This window comes from Lynx rufus, unplaced genomic scaffold (genome assembly GCF_022079265.1).
Source record: "Lynx rufus isolate CCGP_SWC_20201006 ecotype Redwood Valley unplaced genomic scaffold, mLynRuf1.p SCAF_8, whole genome shotgun sequence".
In the NCBI taxonomy this organism is placed as follows: domain Eukaryota; kingdom Metazoa; phylum Chordata; class Mammalia; order Carnivora; family Felidae; genus Lynx; species Lynx rufus.
Genome location: NW_025814896.1, coordinates 67,196,088 through 67,211,743, shown reverse-complemented (window position 1 = coordinate 67,211,743; position 15,656 = coordinate 67,196,088). Strand labels below are relative to the sequence as shown.

The 15,656-nt window shown below is 36.8% G+C and overlaps 1 protein-coding gene across 1 annotated transcript in view; it reads right to left on the bottom strand.

Annotated features, from left to right (window-relative positions):
* Nucleotides 1-15,656, bottom strand: part of MSH2 (mutS homolog 2) — an 81,894-nt gene that overhangs the window by 7,194 nt on the left and 59,044 nt on the right. The window contains exons 9-12 of the mRNA XM_047069365.1: nucleotides 8,165-8,288; nucleotides 6,540-6,690; nucleotides 3,611-3,708; nucleotides 702-947 (exon numbers count right to left, since the gene is read on the bottom strand). Coding sequence (XP_046925321.1) covers nucleotides 702-947; nucleotides 3,611-3,708; nucleotides 6,540-6,690; nucleotides 8,165-8,288 — 619 coding nt within the window. The remainder of the gene's footprint in view (nucleotides 1-701; nucleotides 948-3,610; nucleotides 3,709-6,539; nucleotides 6,691-8,164; nucleotides 8,289-15,656) is intronic.

The window sequence follows — 15,656 nt, the reverse complement described above, 5'->3', positions numbered from 1 at the left end:
TTTGGGGAACTAGAATATTATCACTGACTATTCCCCCAATATATTTGTCCAAAGACTCCCACCCATCCTCCACTTCTGTTTTCTAGAATCTGGTTAAGATGTAAAAACACTTTAGTTTGAAACATGCTACATTAGTCTATAAGCAAACTTTTCTCAAATTTCACATGAATATAGTCCCATGTCTTTAAAAGAACTGCTACCTTAAGCTGAGGTCATTCAGCAGTCCATTCTACTTGACCTTCAATGACCTCTGGCTAACGGTAATCTTTAGGTTGAAGGGATGTTCTTTTTTTTAAGTAGGCTTCACGCCCAGAGTGGAGTCTAACGTGGAGCTTGAAGGCATAACTGTGAGATCAAGACCTGAGCTGAGATCAAGAGTCAGACGCTTAACTGACTGAGACACCTAGGCACTCTGGAAAATTCATTTTTAAATACACTAATAAACCCCTTGGAACAAAAGTTTTATATAAAGATGACATTCTCTCATAAGGGCCTCCCCCTCCTTCCAAATCTTCCCTGTAACCCAAATGTGAATATATTACTAACCAGTATGATTAATGTTGTTTTTCTAACATCAAGGATTAGAATTTGCTTCATCAGTCTTAAATATTTCCACTCCAAAATAAAAAAAAGGAAACATTACCCACCCCCCCCCAAAAAGCCCATAAATTAGATGTTTTCTGGGGTTTTTTTTGTTTTACCAGTAATGATGTGGAACATCTGTTTATCTTTTTCAAAGTGAACATCATTAGGAATAAATGCAACTTCATCTTGAACTTCAACACAAGCATGTCTGGATGCTTTCAACGTAATTCTTCCTTGTCCTTTCTCCAGAATGACCGGTCGTACATATGGAACAGGTGCTCCATTTGATACATGTGCAAAGCTGACAACAGCATCTAGCTGAGCTAATACATCATTGAGTGTCTGCATTGGTTCTACATAACCTGTATAAAAACAGAAAATGTGCATAGGAATACTGAAAAAAAAAATACATATAAACAGCCACAGAAATATGTTTAACTTCCCTATTTGGGAATTTAAAATCCATTTTCTAATTTATATACTTAAAATATTAACAGAAGTTTGCCATGCTAAATTTGAAAGGAATACCTAAAACCTCACGAGTTTAAAATGTATTACTACATCTTCCCCTAGTATGAACGGATTTCAAAAATAGAGTGTGATGCCTTCCCTTACCGAAATCCATTAAAATTAAAAAGCACACAGCTGCTTATCTTAGGAAACATACAAATACTAGGTTTAAAATATAATAATGTGACCATCAAGGCCTGTGCATGTATAAACTTGACCAAATAACTGTTACTTGAGTTTTTTCTTCCCACCAGTACCACATGCAGTTGAAATTTAGCATAATTTAGATCCCTAATTGTCACTTAAAACACTTTCAATGAGATTCTCCTCTCCAAGAACATTAATACTAAAAGCTATTATGTACACTAAAAAGTCCCTGACACATGCCAGGCAATGCATGTTTAAGCAATAAAAATGGTCAAAACTCATAGAATAGGTTCTAAATTTTAATAGCTTGGAGGAGTTGGTGTAACATAACACACACACATTATGTAGAACTATCACACGGGCATCAGTGTGTCAAAAGCTTCAAAGGACATTCAAGAGAATAGTGTTTTAGAAAAACATTTATGAGTTTAATCAAATGGCAGGATATATAATTCATCTTTGATTCCCTTGTTTCCCATAAAAGTGATAAAATGCTTTGAAAATAAAAATTAACTTATGAATGGTTGAATACAAATAACTCTCTTACTGTTTCACCATTTTCAAATTTATTCCGTTTTACCTAACATGTACTTCTTTTAAAAAAAGAAACAGCTCACACTACTCTATAATGTAGGAACAAGAACCTGTGAAATTACTTAAATATTAATGGAGTACTTACTGTAATTACTTTAAAAAAGGAAAACCGAAGCCTCTTATTTAAGTCTATACTTGGTATCTTACATCATCTGGCTCTTAAAAGCATTACCTTTTCTGGTGTAATAGCCAAGATAGAAAACTACAAAAATGATCTGTTACATTTTAAAATAAAAATAATGCATATATTAGACAAGAAAAGGCTTCATTTAAATTCAAGGTAACTCTAAATAAAAAAAACCTTCCATTTAAATGTTTAAAGCTAGCAGCTTTAACCTAGTAGGTGCTTAATGAATAGGAGCTAGTAATTTTTTTTTTTTTTTAAGGAAGTGTGAATATATAGTATTTACAGCATCCTTAAAAACGCAATCTAGACTCAGGAATGTAATTCAACTGAGACTGTCATGCCACGATTATCTGATACTGCCAAGCAAAAATGTAATCTTTACAAATCTCACTCACCTCAACACCAATATATAAAGTGTATTAGAACCCTTTAAGTTTTATATTTCTGATTTACTATGAAAATTGCTAATAGTAAAATAATTTACAGAATTATATAAACACACAGTTTTCAAATGACTGTTTACTCCTAAATAATTCAGCATGAAAACAAGGACATCCTCCTACTTACTCACAATACACACCCAAGAAATAGGACACCAATACCGTATTATTTCCTTTTAAACTTCGCCAATTTGTCTCAAGGTTCTTGATAGCTATTCCCTACCTCCAACTCCTAGTCCTGGGTCCAATCAAGGACTGTCTACTGCATTTGCTTGCCGTGTCTCTTTAATCTAGATAGAACAGATCCTGCCCATTCCTTTTTTGCTTCCACGACACACACATTTTTAAAGAGTACAGGCCTTAAAAGTAGTGTCTCACAAATCTAAATTTATCTAAGTTTTTCCCTTCTCATTCATTATCACGTTAAACATTTTTGTCAAGAATACCTCATGGGCAGTACCGTGCTCTTCCCTCTACATCACATCAGGAAGCATTATTTATGATGTCATTTGTCCCATTATTGATGATGCCAACTTTGATCACTTGTTTGAAGCAGTTCTTTGGTTATCTTTTTGAAAGGCACAATAAAGGTGTCTGTGATGACAGGCAAAGCCTTCCAGTTTAACATATCAGCCCTACCCTGTGCTAACCACACATTCATTCCATACTACAGGCAATACCAGTGTCACGTCATACAGTCTGCTCAACAGTGCCCTCTAGAATAAACTCTGGAAATCTGCAAAACGGCACACAAAACCCAAAAGAAGGCTTCTTGCCTCATGTGTAATTTCTATTTGTTTTTCAGTGGTACTTATTTCCAAAACTTAGAGCATGAACCCATAGATAATCTAACATTATTAGTGCCTTGTAGCCCTTGGTGTTTCTTTTCCTTGTTACAATAAATTTGTGCTTTAAAAACAAAAAAACAAACAAAACAATAAATTGCACTTTTATGTATATCTGTTTTTCAGGCTGTTCCCATTGCATTCCTTAGCCTGCACTAACTTATCTTTCTACTTACAAGAGTAACTTCCAGCTACTTGTCCCACCACAATACCTATAAAATACTTATATGCAGTCTAATATAATAAACAGTCACAACATTTAACAGCTGTTAAAAAAACCACTTTTCAAACATCCTGATGTTTCTATTACTAAAAACCAGATTATATTCAGAACAGTTAATGTACTGGTCTATTCAATTTACCTGAAGAAATATTGACAATTTCTTTAACAATTGCATCCTGGGCTTCCTCATACTCAGTTTTATTTTTGGTATACTCTTCATTGAGAGAAGTCAGTTTACTGCAAATCAAGATAATGATATTATTAAAAATATCAAAACATCTACTGGAGGTAATACGTACTACATAAAATATATACAGAGTATCTATCCTCTAAAGAACCAAAACAATAATTAAAATGAAAATGTGAGTAGAAAATGGGCAACTCATTAGGAGAAGATGTGGCTGGAATTCACTATGTTAACATTTATGCTGTTTAGAAGAGCCCTTCTTTTGATACTGAAGGCTGTCAAAGTAAGGAAAATGTTTTGAAAACCAAATCTCATTGAGTTAAGAAAAAATGAAACTATAGGTTGAAATAAAAAGTAAAGAAAGATAATAAAGTGAAGGAAAAACATTCACTAATATCAAAGGAAGGGAAGGACATTGAAAACAAAAAGACAATGAGGTGCCTGAGGGGCTCAGTCGGTTAAGCATCCGACTCTCAGTTTCGGTTCAGGTCATGATCTCACGGTTTCTTGAGTTCAAGCCCCACATTGGCCTCTGCGCTGAAAGCACAGAGCCTATTTGAGATCCTTTCTCTCTCTCTCTCTCTCTCTCTCTCTCTCTCTCTGCGCCCCATCCCTACTCATGCTGCCTCTCTCTCAAAACAAATAAATAAATAAACTTAAAAACAAAAAAACAAGATGGGGGGCACAGAGAAGACAAAAAGGGGGAAGCATTCACTAGATGAAGGAGGGCATCAACCAAGGCAATAATTGTGAAGTTGATGGATTAGCCAATGGCATAATACACATACACAGCTCAAGAACAGTGCACAGGCAAGGAGCAGCAGCAGACCATGAAACAGGCAAAGAGAAAGAATTAAAGGAAGAAAAACAAGAGGCAAAGATATTATAAAAGTGAGACCACTATGTGAAGGAAGAGTAGCAAGAGAGGAAAGTGGAGGGGGCCAGGGACAAGACTGTGCAGGTTACAATACAAGTTCCAGATTTTTCTGGATGGCAGACAGACACTGGAAGTTTTTAAGAAGGAAAATCATAGAGGCGCCTGGGTGGCTCAGTTGGACTTCAGCTCAGGTCATGATCTTGTGGTTTGTGAGTTGTCAGCGCAGAGCCGGCTTCAGATCCTCGGTCTCCCTCTCTCTCTGTACCTCCCCCACATTCACTCTCTCTCTCTCAAAAATAAATAAACATTACAAAAAAAAGGAAGAAGGAAAATTATATGATCAAAGACTCAGATACACAGCAAACGTTTCATTTGTTGACCAAAATGAATTAATAAATTTTCCACAACTTTTGGAATAAATGCAATCAGTTCTATCTCTTCTACATATATTATAAATTAATCAATGGTGTGCTTCAAAGATGGTTATAACACCCCACAAGTTCTGCCTTATCTAAGCCAAAATATACATATATATTTCTTGAGTCAGGGACAGTTTACTGGAAAAACAACTACTACTAAATTTAGCGACAGGAGATCTAGGAGTGAGTATCTAATGTTGCTAGCTGTCTAACCCTGGGAAATTGGGAGTTTCAGCTTCATGTAAAAAATGAGAGAAATAAACCTATTTATTTCAGAATTGTAATGAGAAATCTAACAGATGGATTGTTTTCATTCCTGGGGTGTCTGAACACCTAGAATAATGTCTGCACATAAGAGGCACTCAAAGACTTGCTAAATAAATGGATAAAAGGGGATCACATATACAAAAACTACTTGTAAAGTACAGGGACTATTGAAGAGGGGTGGGTGTTAGGCTGCCATAAATTCTAATATAGTACAGAAGGAAAAAGATAAATGCCCCGACCCAAATAATGGAAGATTTATTTTCTTTATGAAAACAAATTTTTTTAAGTTTATTTTTGAGAGAGAGACACAGAGAGCAAGTGTGGGGGAGGGGCAGAGAGAGATGGAGAGAGAAAGAATCCAGAGCAGGCTATGCCCTGTTAGCACAGAGCCCAACACGGGGCTCAAACTCACAAACCATGAGATCATGACCTGAGCTGAAACCAAGAGTTGGACACTTAACCGACTGATCTATCCAGGAGCTCCACAGAAGATTTATTTTAAAATAATTCTTTTTTCACCCATACATAATTTGCCTCAGAAACTTAACATCAGTGAAGGAAAAGAAAAACTCGCAAAATCTTTTGTCCATGTTTATTTTTGAGAGAGAGAGAGACAGAGAGACAGAGAGAACGAGCAGGGGGAGGAGCAGAGAGAGAGGGAGACACAGAATCTGAAGCAGGCTCCAGGATCTGAGCTATTAGCACAGAACCTGACGTGGGGCCCGAAGCCACGAACCACAAGATCATGACCTGAGCCTAAGTCAAACGCTTAACTGCCTGAGCCACCCAGGCGTCCCCAGAAAGAGAAATTTTTTAAAAAGCAATAATCTAATGAGTGACCTTGCTAAGGCTGGTAGGCATCTCCCTAAACTAATTTATAGATCCAATTGATATAGAATTTTTTTTTAATTGGTAAATTATAGCAAAGTTTTCTTAGAAAAACCAAACATGAAAATAACTATAAAGCAGAGATATGATGGGGAACTAACTCTAACAGATATGGAAGTATAGTATAAATAACTGTAATATAATTAATCTATTTCATATTGACAAAAGAATTATGGGACAGACATGTGAAAGAATCTTAAAAACAGATCCAAAGTGTCACTTCAGTCAATGAGGAAGAGAAGAGTTATTTAACACGGGGGTGTTGGAACACCTGACTAGGCACTTATAAGAAAATAATGTTTCACTCTTACCTTATGCCTTGTATCAGTTAATAAGGTAAAACTTCCTTATCATACAGCATTCACGTTTCACAGAACAATTTAGTTCCATGGAACTACTGAAGACTTAATAAAGTAATATAAATACAAACCTGTTGGTAAATTTAACACCATTCTTCTGGATATCTACTGTACTGAAGTTTTTATTGTTACGAAGGACTTTTTCTTCCTTACACGTTACACGGAAGTAATAACCAAACTGTGCACTGGAATCCAGTTTAATCTGTTTGCCAGGATCCAAGCCTTCAGGATAAGGAAATAAAGAAAAAGTATGTTACAGATGTCTAGAGCCATTTTTTAATAAAATGCTTAAAATAATTAACTCTAAATGGTGAAAAACATACTTTTATGGCAAGACAGTGTAGCGGAAATTATTAAGATTAACTGGGAAAGAGTCAAACTTCACTTCATTCAAAAACTACATGAGTGAAGGCTGTCTATAAAATCCTTAAACTCTTGCATTAATGTTATTGGCTTCTGATGTCGAAGCGCTTTCTGGGTATACCCATCCGAAGGTGCAGAGTACAGCAGTGGGCTAAGATATGGCCCCTTCCCTTGGAGAGTTCTGCAGCAGGGTGCTTTACTTCACTAAAGCATTTCTCTGGAACTATTATAAAGGATGATTAAAGTGAACAAATACACTTTCCAAACAAAAACTTAAGACTCTTGACAATGAAACTCTAGAAAAACTATAACATGTATTTTCTGTTAAGGGTAGGAAACTTCACAAAATAAGCAATTATCAATCAGCTAGAGTTTGTACACCTAAGATTTTTAAGTTTCTCTAAGTCTGTCCTCATCATCTTGCACATCAATGTGATCTTTAGAGTACAAACCAGAAGAGATATCATACCTACAAATTTAACTGCTAAAGCATGGCTATGAAATATCAGTAGCAACAAACAACTAAAGACAGACCTCACTGGACTGGGGAGGAAATCACTGTCCTGGAGAGGAAAGAGACTGTAGAAAAAATGTAGACAGCGCTATGAAACGAGAAGTAAAGTAAGGCAAAGATTCTTTACCTAGGGTCTAGTCCATACATGAATTCTCCATGGAAACTATTTGCAAAACTTTTTGTATATGTAGGTATGGACATATTTCAGGAAAGAGGATTCATAACTTTCATCAGATTCTTCAAAAGTTTAAGTATTACTGCTCAAGGGGTCTTCTAATATGCTAAGATTTATTTATTCATTTAACATATATGTGAGAGATGCTCAAAGCAAAGAGGTTTACAAATTCAGAACAAATCTGTGTGAATAGTCTGAGACTAATTGGGGGAATTAATAATCTGGTAGGGAAGGCAGCCATTAAAAAAAAAAAAAAAAGCTGAAGTTACTGAAGTAGTAGGGAACCTCAAAGCCAAATCAACGAACTATTCCTAGTAGAATTAGGCTTGTAGTGGAGGTGACGTTTAATGCAGATCCTGTTTAGAGGAAATGATGCAAGGGACTCTTGGTTGAACTGTCTGGAAGGAATGTGGGATCATCCTTGGGTTAGCGAGTTAGTAAGAGAGAAGTCTGGAAGAGGGTGTGGCTCTGAATGCAAAGTATTCCTGTATGTTAACCTGAAGTGTTTGTAATTTTACTGTGCAGAACAAAGGCCTGGCAATTTAAACAAGGAACTGGCAAGATCCACTGTGTCCTCCTGGGAAGTAATTCTGGCACCAGTGTGGATACTGTATAGACAAAAACCTCCAATGAACCCTTCTTACCTAGATCTCTTGCTGCACTTACTAATGTTGACTGCATCTTCTTTTCCAAGTCATCCATTATTTCTCTTAATTCACTCAGATTAGGATCAAATGAAGGTTTTACAAGGAATTCATGGTTTTCCACCTACGGACAGAACAAAGAGCAGCATTTTTTTTTTTAATGTTTGTTTATTCTTTGAGACAGAGAAGCAGAGAGAGAGAGACACAGAATCTGAAGCAGGCTCCAGACTGAGCTGTCAGCACAGAGCCCGACGCGGGACTGGAACTCACAAACCAAATGTGGGATCATGACCTTAGCTGAAGTTGGAAGCTTAACCAACTAAGCTATCTAGGCGCTATCTAGGCGCCCCGAGAACAGCCCCAAGAATAGCTACATTTTATAAATGATGGGTAAAGAATCCCAATGTATTTTCTTTTCTTTCATTTAAATGTCACTGTGTTTTGAGTTAAACTTATGTTTTAAGTTACTCAGCCAATATTTTAAAGAGTTTCTATTTATTAGGAGATGTAAAATCCTGTTTATAAGGAGCTTATAGAGCTCTAGATGTCCAAAAGTTACTTGGATGAAAAAATGCAGTGCTTCTTTCACTAGCAGCATTCAGTATTTTTAATTACAGTTCCCCCTAAACAATGTTCACTACATTCTTCCTAAACATTACTAAACAATGTTCAATGTTCATAGCCTATAACAGAATGTGTAGTTTTTACCCAAACCAAGGATGCATCTTAAGATCTCAAAGTTTACAAAAAAAAACTATAGAATTTTATTTCTTAAAACGGTAAGTTCATCAAAATCTCTCAAGTACTTTGTTTCCCCTAAATTCTTATCAATAACAGCCAGCAAGAAATCATAATGAAAGACAGATCTCACTTACAATGGCAAATGTATACACAAGGTATTTAGAAACAAAGTCTTAATTATATAAGACTTTTATGTTAAACTCACAATTTACTTATTTATATATTTTTGAGGGAGGGAGGGAGAGAGCAAGCGAGTGAGCAAGGACACCCATGCAGATTCACAAGTTGGGGAAGGGCAGGGGGAGAGAGAATCTTAAGCAGGCTCCATGCCCAGCACAGAGCCTGACTTCGGGCTATGATCTCACGACCATAAGATCATGACCTGAGTCGAAATAAAGAGTCCAACATTCAATGGACTGAGCCACCCAGGTGCCCTATATAGGACTTTTATTTTTTTATTTTTGTTTATTTAGTTTTGAGAGAGAGGGAGAGCAAGCGGGGAGGGGCAGAGAGGGAGGGAGGGAGAGAATCCCAAGCAGACCTCGCACAATCAGCGCAAAGCCCGACATGGGGCCCAAACCAACCAACCTCAAGATCATGACCTAAGCCGAAATCAAAAGTTGTACACTTAACCCACTGAGCCACCCACACACCCCACTATAGAGAACTTATATATATATATATAAACTGCTTATTGGAATATTTAAAACGATTGGTAAGCGAAAAGGTAAACTATGAAAAGAGGAAACTAAATCAAACATTAGCATTTCCTCATTCCTAGTGACAGTCCAATAGGAATCCCTTTTTGAAACAAAATGACTAAAAACCAGAGACAATTAGAATATTTTAAAAAATGAATGAAGCATATTCTTACAGCCATTAATAACTATTAAAAAGGATTAGGGGAGGAGTGTGTGGCTGGCTCAGTTGGGGAAGCATGCAACTCCTGATCTCTGGGTTGTAAATTCAAGCCCCACGTTGGCTATAGACATTACTTAAAAATAAAATCTTAAAAAAAAAAATTAGGGGCGCTTGACTGGCTTGGTCAGTACAGCATGTGACTCCTATTCAAGCCCCACAATGGGTATAGAGCCTACTTGAAGACAAGGAGATATTCTTTTTTTTTTTTTTAACATTTATTTATATTTGACAGACAGAGTAGGCACACACATGGGGGAGTGGCAGAGAGAGGGAGACAGAGGATCCAAAGCAGGCGCTGTGAGTGCAGAGCTGGAACTCATGAACCATGAGATCATGACCTGAGACGAAATCAAGGGTCGGGTGCTTAACCAACTGAGTCACACAGGTTTCCCAAGGAGATTTATTTTAATTTAGCAAACAAATTGGGTGGGGGATTGGCAGAGTGCCTGGGTGGCTCAGTTGGTTGAGCATCCAACTCTTGATTTTGACTCAGGTCATGATCCCAGGGTCCTGGCATCAGAACCGTGGGCTGTCAGGCTCAGCACAAAGTGTGGAGCCTACTTAAGATTCTCTCTCTGTCCCTCTCTCTCCCACTGACCCTCTTCCCCACATTCTCTCTCTCTCTAGAAAAACAAAACACCTTACTACATGGGGTTAATATAATTTCTTTCCAATTACTTTCTATTTAATGAGAACACACCTTCCTCACATACCAAAGGCAAACACAAGAAAAAGGAATTAAAATTACAAAAAGCTAACCAAAAAAGTTAGCTTAATTTCTCAGTTTATCACATAAATTTCTCAGTTGAAACTGATAAGAGATTTAATTATATTTGTAAAAAAATGTAAAAATAGAAAGGTTAAACACTTTCTTTTATAAAGGAACTTGGTTTTGCATATATGAGAAAAATATCAAGGTCATTCAATGGGCAAATATGAAAACATACAACTCACAAATGAGAAAGTAAGTAGTAAAATAAGTAGTAAACTAAACCACAGGAAAATGCTAAAGGTCAACAGTAAAAGATATGAATATTTAAGCAACCTTAAGATCTTATTCTACAGCTATTTTTTTTTTTAAGAAAAATATTACCATCAAATACTAATGCGGCTACAGTGAAATTAGTGTACTCATTCATTTCTGGTGAGAACCTAAGTTGTTATAACCTTTAGAAAAAAAGCAATATTCGACAAGATTCAGAGATATTTGTTACACCCTTTGACACAGCAATTCTACTCCCAGGAATTCAACCTAAGGAATAATGCAACAGATGCAAAGCCACACAGGGATGAATAAGATCTCTGCAGATTTATCTGTTACAGCAGAACCCAGAAATGATAAAACATCACAATATTTGCACAATAGTACCTCAGTAATATTATACAGTTTATTCAAACAGACAGTGAAGATGATGCAGAAACAAGAACTAAGAGGATAATTTCAAGGAAAATAATGCAACAAGGGTAGATTGACATAGCTAAAGAATTTGCCTCTTCCAATGAACTTAAAAAGAAGTGACGCAGAGCCAAATCATATTCCTTTCCTCACCCCCACCTTCCAGAAGCCCATTCATTGGTAACTTAACCCTGAGAATCATCACTAGTAATCCCAAATCTGGAGAGAAGAAAGTTGAATGGGTATCCTTCCATTTTCCTTCCTCGGGAAGGGGAAATACTGTTGTGAAAGCACTGCTGAGGAGACTGGAGTGAAACAGGGAAAGTGAATGACTGGGTCCTAATGCACTAAAACACTCTAGGCCCACACTCCAAACAGGGTACCCTTCAGCAAGACATCACCCCTCCCAAACAATCTGGGATATTAAAATATACCACCAAACTCAGTATTCTAACACAGAACCAAGACATATGACCTTTAGTCTCTAGTTGTCTTTCCAACAACATCACCCACCTATCACCAGGAAAACCCACACACTCATTACATCAGACTACACAAAAAAGATGGAGGAAAAGAAACCCAGGCTTGGAACTCCAAAATGGGAAGATGAAATTCAGAAAAAAGATCAAAGAACAAAGAAAGAAAGATCCTCATACTATCATTTAAATATGAATAAACAATATACCAGAGAAGAGAAGAGATACCTTTGAATCAAATTACCTGTACCAGGGGCACCTGGGTGGCTCAGTCAGTTAAGCATCTGTTAAGCATCCGACTCTTGATTTTGGTTCAGGTAATGATCTCACGGTTCTGAAGTTTGAGCCCAGTGTCAGGGTCTGCACTGACAACATGGAGCCTGCTTGGGATTCTCTCCCTCTCTCTCCATCCCTCCCCTGCTTGCACTCTCTCTCAAAATTAATAAATACACTTAAAAAAGAAAAGTGTCCCTGGCTTAATTACAATGCGGGACATATGGCAAAAGCAAAAGGGCAAATTTTATATGGGGGGTGGTGTATAATCTGCACAGACAGAACCCAAATAGATGAGAATTCGTAATCTAAATATACATAACAGGGGCATAAGAGTCTGACTCTTGATTTCAGCTCAGGTCATGATCTCGAGGTTCAGGGGATTGAGCCCCACGCTGGGCTCTATGCTGACAGCACTGAGCCTGCTTGATATTCTTTCTCTTTCCTCTCTTTCTCTGCCCCTCCCCCACTCTCTCTAAATAAATAAATAAACATTTAAAATAAACAATGGACAAGGAAAGAAGCCACCAACAGTGAGAGTAAAAACACAAAAAACAAAACAAAACAAACAAAAAAAACCTCTGCAGAAACAAGGAGCAGATTTAAACCAAGAAATTTTTGACACGGAATGTTAAGTATGTTAAAATGTTGGGGCGCTTGGGTGGCTCAGTCAGTTAAGCGACCGACTTCGGCTCAGGTCATGATCTCGCGGGTTCATGGATTCGAGCCCCACATCGGGCTCTGTGCGAACAGCTCAAAGCTTGGAGCTTGCTTCGGATTCTGTGTCTCCCTCTCTCCCCTTCCCCAACTTGTGCACTCTCTCTCTCACTCTAAAAAATAAATAAACATTAAAAAAATGTTTTTAAGTATATTAAAGTGTTTAAAGTAATATAATAGAGAATGGAACACATGAGCAAAGAACAAAATATTATTTAAAAAAAAAAAAAGGTCTAGGCAGAGTTAGAAATGAACCAAATAACTTTTATAAATAAAAAATGTAATCACTGAAAAAAAAAACCCTATGGACTGGTTAAACATCATATCAGAGCTGAAGAGACACTCAGTGAATTGGAACATCTGAAGTAATCACAAAGAGAGCAGCACAGACACATGGCAGAAAAAAAAAATGTGAAAGTGTAACATATGTCCAAACACAGTTTTAGGAGAAGAGAATGAAGGAGCACAACATTCAAAGAGGTAATGATTGATAATTTTCCAAAATTGACAAAAGACATGAATTCTCTGATTAAGAAAACACAGTAAATCCAAACAGGAAAAAGAAAAAGAAATCCACTTTTGGACACAGAGCAGTTAAAGGAATCAGTATCTGGAACCAAGACTTCTAAACAATAATAATGCAAGCCAAAGGACAGCACAATACAATCTCATAGATATTAAGGAAAAATAACTGTTAATCTTCAACCTGGAATGTATACCCACAAAAAATATCCTTCAAGAACATGGGTGAAATACACATTTTCAAACAAACAAAACCTGACTAACAGACTGCCAATAAAAGAACTCCTAAAGAATATTCAGGAAGAAGGAATCAATAGCTAAGAAACTGGTAAGCATATGGGCAAATCTAAATTTAACACTGACTGTATAGAATGGAAGTTTAAGGGGGGAAAAGACAGAACTAAAATACCAGCCAATAATGAAGAAAAATATATTCTGATCTCAGATATCCTAAGGTCCTAGTATTTGGGGGGTTACGTGAGAAGATACTGACAGACTTTGAGTTATGTATACACATTTTGTAAAAATTTGTGAATAAATTCCAAATCAGTGCATGTGTGATAGGATGGGGGAGGGGCTACAAGGAAAGGCAAAATGGAATTTAAAAAGCCCAATCAATATACAAGAAAGAAAGAGCAATAAGGAGAACCAGGAAGAATAGGAATCACAAAATAATGTAGAAATAAATCCAGATTGCCACTTAAAATAGATCATGAAATGTGTGGCTGGGTGGCTCAGTCAGTTGAGTATCTGACTTCAGCTCAGGTCATGATCTTGCAGTTTGTGAGTTCAAGCCTCGCATCAGGCTCTGTGCTGACAGCTCGGAGCCTGGAGCCCACTTCGGATTCTGCCTCCCCCCCTCTCTCTGCCTCTCCCCCACTTGTGCTCTGTCTCTCCCTCTCTCAAAAATAAACATTAAAAATTTTTTTCTTAAGATGAAAATAAATTTAAAATAAATAAAATCCAGCTATAAGCTTTCTAACCATAAAGACTCACAAAGGACAGAAAAATATATACCATGTAAAAAAACTAAAAAGGAGGACTCTGGCATAGCCCTTTACTATCAGACAAACTATATCTAAGGCAAAAAGCATTACTAAGGATACTGTCTCTAAAGAATGATGAAGGTTCAGTTCACCACAAAGAAACTATAGCTTTGTGTCTTAAAAACATATGAAGCAAAAATGGACTGAACTATAAGAAATCCACACTTCTCTTAGTAACTCAGCAGATCAAAAATTAGCAAGCATACAATGTGAACAAAACAACTAAAGCCCTATCTAACCTAATAGACATATAGAAAACTCTGCAACCAAAATTAGGGAGCACAAGTGATCCTCAAGTACACTGAGAACTTTTATGAAACTGATATGTACTAAAAGCTTACAAATTAAAAAACATATATTTCTAAAAAAATGATAATGGGAATAAAATTCTTAAAACTGAGTAAGAGATTTTACCTTTAAAATTTATGGGATACATTCAGCTAAATATATAGAAAAAAAAGTGTAATCTTAAATGCTTACTGAAAAAGGCTGGAAAAACAGTGAACACTAAATTAAAGTAAAAAAAGTAGACAGAAAAAATGCATAAGAACTGAAATTAATGAAACAAAAAAGCAATGACACAAAAGAGGATTTAAAAAAAATCACAAGTTGGGTGCTTGAGTGGCTGAGTCAGTTAAGAGACAGATTCTTTATTTCTGAGCAGGTCTTGATCTTAGGGTCATTGGGCTACACACAGGGAGTGAAGCCTACTTTAAAAAAATTAATACAAAATAAAAATTAAAAGTCATAAGATGATTCTCTTAAAAAACAAACTATGGAAGGGAGGAAATGTTGGGGGAGGCACAAATTATATTAAAAATAAACAGGGAATGGGGTGCCTGGGTGGCTCAGTCGGTTAAGCATCTGTCTTTGGCTCAGGTCATGATCTCGCAGTCCGTGAGTTTGAGCCCCGCGTCGGGCTCTGTGCTGACAGCTCGGAGCCTGGAGCCTGTTTCGGATTCTGTGTCTCCCTCTCTCTGACCCTCCCCCGTTCATGCTCTGTCTCTCTCTGTCTCAAAAATAAATAAATGTTAAAAAAAAATTAAAAAAAAAAAAAAAAAGCAAATCACTACAAACAACTTGTGGCAAGTAGAAAACCCAGAAAAAAGTATTTATTTCCTAGAAAAAGGGTCTAGTGTCCAGAATATATATAGAACTCTTACAACTCAAACACAAAAAGACAACCCAATTTCAAATTGAGCAAAGGATCTGATCAGACATTTTCCTAAAGATTACAAATAAATGGGCACCAAACATATGAAAAGATGCCCGAAATCATTAGCCACCAGGGAAATGAAAATCAAAACCATAATGGCAGCACCTGGGTGGCTCAGTTGGTTGAGTGTCCGGCTTCACCTTGGGTCACGATCTCTTGGTTGGTGGGTTTGTGGCCCACGTCA